General features: G+C 33.7%; 1 protein-coding gene across 1 annotated transcript in view; it reads left to right on the forward strand.

Annotated features, from left to right (window-relative positions):
- LOC125842080 (chaperone protein dnaJ 13) overlaps positions 1-3593 on the forward strand; it is a 13393-nt gene extending 9800 nt beyond the window's left edge. The window contains exons 10-14 of the mRNA XM_049521284.1: positions 521-598; positions 991-1230; positions 2237-2344; positions 2425-3238; positions 3333-3593. Coding sequence (XP_049377241.1) covers positions 521-598; positions 991-1230; positions 2237-2344; positions 2425-2481 — 483 coding nt within the window. The 3' untranslated portion in view covers positions 2482-3238; positions 3333-3593. The remainder of the gene's footprint in view (positions 1-520; positions 599-990; positions 1231-2236; positions 2345-2424; positions 3239-3332) is intronic.
- Positions 3594-8036: the final 4443 nt, after the last annotated feature.

Consider the following 8036-nt stretch of genomic DNA (forward strand, 5'->3'; position numbering starts at 1 on the left):
GGGGGGGGGGGGGGGTTCCTCGTGGTGGCAATATGAGGAAATGTCTCCTCGAAATGATGGCTTGCTAGTTTCGTAACTGCTCAGTTTCCATGACTGCCGATTTCTCTCTTGTTGAGATATCTTTTCCTTTACTCCTTCCGTTTCAATTTGTTTGTCTGGTTTTGACTTGCACGAAGTTTGAGAAAGTAAATTAGACTTTTGAATCATTCTTGTGGTCTTAAACTAAAGATATGTAGAATGTACGAAAATGCCCTTTAATTTTGTGGTCGTAAACATGTCATGTGGAAAGTTTGAATTAAAGAGTTGTCAAAAAATTTAAGAGACAATTCTTTTTTGAACGGACTAAAAAGGAATGTAAGACAAACGAATTGGAATTGAGGAAGTATTATTTATTCTGAATTGTTGTGGGGCCTTGTGTTAGCAAAATGTATCTCATTGATTATACTTTATAATTTTCTTACTTTCTTAATAGCTCATTTTCCAGTCTCTTTTTGACTGTTTTTCTCTTCTATATTTGCAGAGATTTGTTGTGAAGCCTTTTTATCTTAAGCGCGAAAAGCAGAAGGCATCAGAAAATATGGATAAAACCCTTGTCCAGGTAATTATAAATTATACATATTTCGGGTGACTGGCATTGCTGCTGCCTGAATTCTATAAATAGCTTCCCCTGTTCTTGGCAGCCAGACATTAGGATGTTTGATAAATAACTAGGCTTCAATCGCAAGCTAGTTGGGGTTGGAACATAAATCCTCTCAATCCCCCGCTTGTACCTTGGGACATTCTGTGAGCCAATATTTTGTTGTCCACTTCAGTAGTTTCTAAGTGTTGATGCAGTTCGTTGTGCACTGCCTCTTCTGATATGATAGAGAATGTATATTGTTTTGTCTATGAAGCATTCTCATGGTTCTTTCCTTGAGCTTATAAGTGGATGGTCCAATGTGAAGCCAACCTCTACTGCAGCTTTGCTCCTAACACACTACATTGTTGTAGGTTCAGGAGGCTAGGACGGCTGCTAAGAAAGCTCAACAACTATTGCAAAATGTGGCCAATAGGAAAAGAAGTAGACAGCTTGAAACAGGTGGACTGGTTGTTACAAAAGCACTGTATGGCAGTCGTAAAGCTCTGAAGAACAGAAATCAATTAGAGGAAGTGAAAGATGAAGTGGCTTCTCAAATCATTGATGTCGCTCTACCTTTAAATTTTCTTGTGAGCGACTCGGGGAAACTAAAGGTCCGTTTTTACATAGTCTGTTCTTAATATATTTCTTTTTGTTATCAGTCTTAAGGATTCCTTGTTTCACATTTGATGCCTTGTTACTCTTCTTTTTAGTTTATATTACTTGCTTTAATTGATCTTCTCTATGAACATCGTAAGCTATTAGAGGTCATAAAGGAAAGAGAATTATAACAGCTGCAGTAGCTAAGAGACGTGGTTGGCTTAGATGGCATCAAAAGGAGGAGAAGGAAAAAAGATGGGCTATATGGAACACAATCATGATAGGTCAAGATATCTTCTTGGTGCTCCTGTCATTTTGTCTGTTTGGCTTGAAGGAGTACTGGGACTTGCAAGATGTTGTGTTTCTCTGGTAGATTAACATAGCCATTGTATATCATGAGGATTAGCCCATGTTTTAGGCCCCATGTGGTTAACAAATTAGGTTTCCGAGATTTTCCCTAGGTTGAATTCACATAGATAAAATTTTCCTTTAGTAGCAAGGAACACAATCGTTTTGTGTATTTGGAATGAAAGGAATCACAGATATATTGATGAAACCTCAACTCCAACGCATATTTTGAAAGCTAGATGTTTAGTTAATCTCTACAGTTGGAATTTCCTTAAGCCTGTATCTGTCCCAGTTGATTTTTTTGATTTTGTTGGCTCCTTGATCTAATTGACTGATCAACTGTTATGGAGCTAACAGTACTTATTTTTCTACTTCTTTTGCATCTCCTTGATGCCAATTAATGATATATTCGTACTACATAGAAAAAAATGAACACAATTGACTATCTCCTCTGTAAAAGCTACACATCTGTTGTTTAATCAATATTAGCCTATGTACTTTTAGTGTTTGGACGCTTTCTTTGGAATAACTGTTGAGATGAAAATAACTACATATGGACATATTTTTGCTTACATTTCACTAGTTCATGAAACAACGAGCCAATATCTTGTCTGTTCAAGATGGTTTTACTTTTTACTATTGGATATTTCATGTCTCATTATTTATATGCAGCTGCACGAGGGTGTAAAGAAATCAGGAATTATGGGATTTTGTGATCCTTGTCCAGGAGAATCTAAGCAATTGTATGTGGAGTACACCTTTGATGGTAACAACTTTGAGGTAAGTCTTCTTCTTTCTATCTTTTTCTGACGTTAGAAAACATCCCCTGTTAACTAAAATTACTCTCAAAATATCAACAGGTCATTGTCGACGATTTGGATGAGTTGCTTATACCCCAAGAATCTCACAGAATTTGATGACAAGTGAGCTGCTGAGTCTCTGTTTTTTCACTTCACTGAATATAGATTTAAGGCTGTTGATTCCTCCAGATGAGTATGATAGTCAATTGGAGAAATTTAAGGCAACCAATTGAGAAGACTTGGTTACCTCTTCAAATTTTGCATCATTTGCTATGCCTCTGAAGTACTCTTTGTTCAATGTTACTCCCCGTCGCTTCCCTTCTTGTCCTCCTTACCCTCTAAACCAACAGGAATAAGAGTGTGGGAAACTAGCAGAAAGGAATAGAGTTTTCGCACCAACCCTAGCCTTAGAAATGTTAAAATGGGATGCAGTTCCTTAGGGTTTTGGTTAAAGATTACTACAGAGTGTATTCTATTTTGACAAAATAAAGGCAATCTAGCGATATCTTATTCTTTCACCATTAGACTATTTGGTGAACCCCTTGTATTCTGTACCACAACAGAGAGCAAAACTGGTGCATCAAAAGAGTTGATGCCTCAGAAACAGAAGAGTTTTAACAAACTTTTGCTTTCTCATCTGCCCTCACTAGTTGTTTTCACACTTGTGCAACTGTTCTATTACAAGATTCTTCATTTACAAAGTTATACCACTCTGCATGTATTCTAAAAAAACAATCATAGAAGGTTAGCAATATCCAGCTTTAAACCCTGACAGGAGCAGCAGATTGAGGATTCAACTGGCAAAATAATGTGAGATTTGTTCCATTCAAGGTGCATTATATCAACCATGGCTTCTTTTTCATCTTCTGGTCAGGTAAAAGTATATATCAATCATAACATTCAGTAAAATCTTTGTGCAATAGATATACATACATCCCGGTTTTGACCTGTTGTCCTTTATATTTTAGGAGGCGTTATTGCGAAAGAAACACTTGCTGATAGTTTAATTTGCTAGTATCCTAAAGGCCTTAAGATTATAGTATATAGTTTCGGAGTGACAAGTTTTCTCATTATAAACTGCTGCTTGCTGGGAGAAAAATAACAAAGTTTAGACACTCTTGTACTGAAAGAATATTGCAAGTTTCCGTAACAAGCTATATGATCCAAGTTACGGAGAAATTTTGAGTTATGATATGACGATCCAATATGATTTGTGACTAATCCAACATGACAGCTAAAGATTGAAGTGACTCAATTTTCTATCTTTACCATAATTTAAATTTTAAGATTGCACTTTTTTCTCTAACGTAGGTTCTAATCGACACTTATCCACACAAAAGGTGGTTCGAAACTCACTATTTTTGGCTCGAACTATGTGTGTATGTAACGAAAAAAATAAGATCCACTCATTTTGAAAAATGAAAATTTTGAATTTTGGATTCACTTCTTAATAATGTACACGGTGACACTTGGCGAAACCAGAAAAGAAGAAAGCTGTCACATTTAAGAATAGAGTGGAAGATATCAAAGAGGGACAATTGTTGCACTCTCTTTTTCCTCTTTTGTTGGTAGTGTATTAGCTGGTTGATGTTGCCATTACGTGACAGTATTCTTCAGTAGCACCCTAACCTATTAGCTCACAAGCATGGCATGAAGATAGCATGGATACAGCTCTTTAAAGTTGAGTACTACTTTATTATCATCATCTTTATATTTGCAGTCATCTTTGGTGGGAAGCGCCTTATTCTCAAAGTAAGATCCAATTTCAAAATGGATACCGAACATTGGGTAGAAATCACAAACAGAAAAAAGATCATGTCTATTATTTGTTAAAATCATTTATCTGCTAGGTATTGGACTATTGGATTTGCTTCTCCTTATTGTCGTGAGCGGGTCTGTCGTCCTCCTAGAATCTCCAGAGCATTTCGTCGAAATACATCTCGTCTTTTCACCTTAGTAGTCCTATGCATAGTCAGTACTATAGCCCTAATCATGGCTACTAATATAGTAAAACTTCAACAATAATTGCACACTAAAAGAAACGTAATTAAGAAGCCCCCTATGGATTTGTTTTTCTTAAAATAGCCACATGAATGGTTTCTATTGCTAGTAGAGTTGGGCTGAATAGTTATGGCCACTTCTATGAAACAATTGGCTGGATTACTATATTGGAGAAAATTAATCATTTACATGGAGATAGCGTGTCATATAATACCTCTGTTCACTTTTAATTGTCATGATTTCCTTTTTTTCCCTTTTTATAGTCAAACTATAAGAACTTTGATTAACATTTTACGCTATATTTTTTCACCATATTGATATGTGAAAAATTACAATTTATAGTACTTTTCGTATAGTTTTTTAATATCTAGTTTTATTGTTTAAAATATTGAATTGGTGTAATCTAATTTAACTTTAAAAATTAGTCAAATTGACATTTAAAAAGCGCAATCTGACAAATAAAAGTGGACAGAGTGAGTATCTCTTTTTGGAGGTGGTGGTGGGGTGGGGGTGGAATTGGAAGAAATTGGAATTCTAATAAGGTGATAAGAAAATGGAACTTCATAAGAATATAAAGTTTAGCCGCTTCAAAAACAACTTAATATATACATGAGGTCTGAAGTTAGGTTTTGGTAGAATATAACTAGATATAACGATACTTCAAGCCCGCAAGTCTAAAGGTGATTTTAACATGGATAAATTTTGGTTATTCCTTAAATATGGATTTTAAAATGGCTATTTGTTCAATTTGCCCTTTAAAAAAGAATAATAAATACTTCATCAATTTTACAGATTCAACTCAAGAGTCATTCTTATAAATCACCTGTTATTATTCACATTCATCAATTTTAAATTCTGAATCCATTTAGGAACGTCGACAACCAAAAGTTTTTGAACCAAGCTCATAATTGTCCTTTTTGTTGTAATCCAAATTAATGAACCCATGCAGGTCCACACGTTGACGGCAAAATTCTTGGTAGTTGAAGCTTCCAATTATTGTGTTTAGTTAAATAATAATTAACAAGGATAATCATATTAATTATACTGATGAATTCTTAGGCCTTCCTAGCTTATATTATTAGTTCAACTAATCTTCTCATAATTAGTAGATAAAGAATGGATAGAACCGTAAAATTTGGAAAGTGATAAAGGTAATGGATTACCAACAAGTTGAGTATTATTAGTCATTAAAGCATCATTTTTAAAATATGTACTCAATTATTAGCAATTCCACACTGGGATCCACCAGTTTTATCAGTAGTACTAAAAATTGACTGATGATTATATTTGGCAATATAATACTGGATTAGTTAAGATATGTCTCTTCATATTAAATACATTTAGCAAAATACGCTTTATAGGCTTTGGTACTCCTTTTTCTTTTAACAAAAATGGTATCAGTATATAGCTTACATGCATCTCAATTATTTCACCAGATATACTTTCCATAAATGAAGTTATCGAATGACTTTGTATCCATAGAAAATTGATAAATAGATATCTCACTTCGTTGTAAACTGAACCTAGTCAAGCAATAGAAGCAGAAAAAAAAAAGACTTTCTTTGCACATAGATGGACTATCTTTAGCGAAATTGAGCATGAATCCAGAAGGGGTTCAGTCAATTTTTTTCATCGAAAAATCACACAAGGTTAATTATTATGTATATATATTGGTGATGGATCCCTTAATAAAAATTCCATATCCGCGCTCAAATATGGTGTACCTTTGTCCTATATGCTATTCAACTTTAGTTAGATTTGTAACATAGTAAGTATTTTAATAGAATACGACAATCTTAAAAAGAAAAAGTAGTAAGGGAGTAGGAAGATGTGGACAACACTTGAGAGTTCTTGTTCAAAGTTAATAATGCAATATAGGTATGGCAATAATCATGAGTCATAATCAAAATACTTCACCACCTAACTCTTAGTTTTTGGTCTCCATTAGCCAACCCCATACATATCTATCTATCTATCAATCTTTCTTTCTAGTAAAAAGTTTATTTATTTTTTTATTTCTCACTCGGTGTTCGGAGTCTGCAGATTAAATTCAGATCACATATTGTAGGGTCCATGTGGGGTGGCGCTTCCAACAAAATTTTCTGCATACCTAGGGTTTGAACCACAAGCTTCTGGTTAAGGGTGAAACAGTTCCATCGCTACACCATAACCATGTTGATCTAGTAAAAAACATTAATATGACTTTTAGATGCAAGTGTTTGTCCTCATCATATCCTTCTCAAATTCCATTGATGTGATAGACATATTGGTCTTACACACACATCAAGTATATAGAAATTTCACATAATTGGATTGTCCTTTGACTCCAAAAGAGAATAATGCTTTGATCGGTTATTCATTGAAATTTTTGTAGGAGTATACATCCATCTTATTAATTATATATATGTCAATGGGGTTGTGATATAGAGTTGGGTAAAATCAACAAAATTGAGTATGTAGTCCCTTTAATTATTGATGGACCAATTTGATGGCCATTGAGAACAACTTATTTGGGAAGAAATTAAAGTAAAGATACTTTATGTCAAGTAAAGCGCGGCCCAATGGTCAGTGAAATAGGTTGAAAAATCATGATATTTCAAGTTTAAATCTCAACCGAAACAATAATATTAGACAATTTTTTTCATTTGTCCAAGTCTTGATGGATAAAACTACTTGATACTCGTACTAGTGAGAAATAATAGGTATATCATGAAATTAATTGATATGCGCTCAAATTAACCCTAGCATCGCATTTAATGAAAAAAACATATCTTGATATAAGTTACTTTCTTTCTTAATGAAGAAGAACGTTGAAAAATGGATAAGATTATTTCATTCTTAATCAAAGATCTTGTATTTGAGCCCTGAAAAAATAGAAGAAGAAAAAACTCCGCATGAAGTATCTTTTTTTAATGAATTTTACACAACATGAGTTCAAATTAGTCAAAAATACTCGAGACCTCAAATCGAGTACCAGACATCGAACGACAAATTAAAAAAATGATATTATATGGTAGTGACAAGTTAGAGACAGTGAGTTAGGACACGAGATTTGAATGTCCAAAATAAATGGTCCAATGACAAAAGAGAAAAAAAGGATAAAACAAGATGGGTTTAAAGTGTACCTTGTTATTAAAATGAGGGTCCTAATTTCTGAACTTAGAAAAAATCCTTAAAATGGGCCCTACATAGAGGATTTGGCAGGCAGCACAGTGTAAGGTGCCACGTAAGGAATCTTATGTCTTTATCTGTTTTGGTGAGCTGGAAAGTGGGCCACCAATATACTCAATAGTTTCTAGCCTCCTGTTATTCAATGCAAAAAATGAGTTTTTTTATACTTCATCGGTCTCATTTTATGTGACAATTTTCAAATTTTGAAATTTAAATAAGTTTATCTTTGATCGTAAGTTTTTCATAAATCTTTTAAACATTTTGAATTATTAATTATTGCGACTTATAGTACTTTTTACGTAGTTTACAAGTATATAAACTTTATTTCAAAAAAATTAAAGATTTCATGCGCAAATTTCTGATCAAACTTAAACTGTTTGACTCTTGAAAAATGAAAAGTGTCACATTAATTTAGACAGAGGGAGTAGTAGCTTTATACAATAAAGTTTAAAAAATAAAAAAAATCCCCTCCACCCCACCCCCTTAAAAAATAAAAATAA

The sequence above is a fragment of the Solanum stenotomum genome, chromosome 10 (assembly GCF_019186545.1).
Source record: "Solanum stenotomum isolate F172 chromosome 10, ASM1918654v1, whole genome shotgun sequence".
Lineage (NCBI taxonomy): Eukaryota > Viridiplantae > Streptophyta > Magnoliopsida > Solanales > Solanaceae > Solanum > Solanum stenotomum.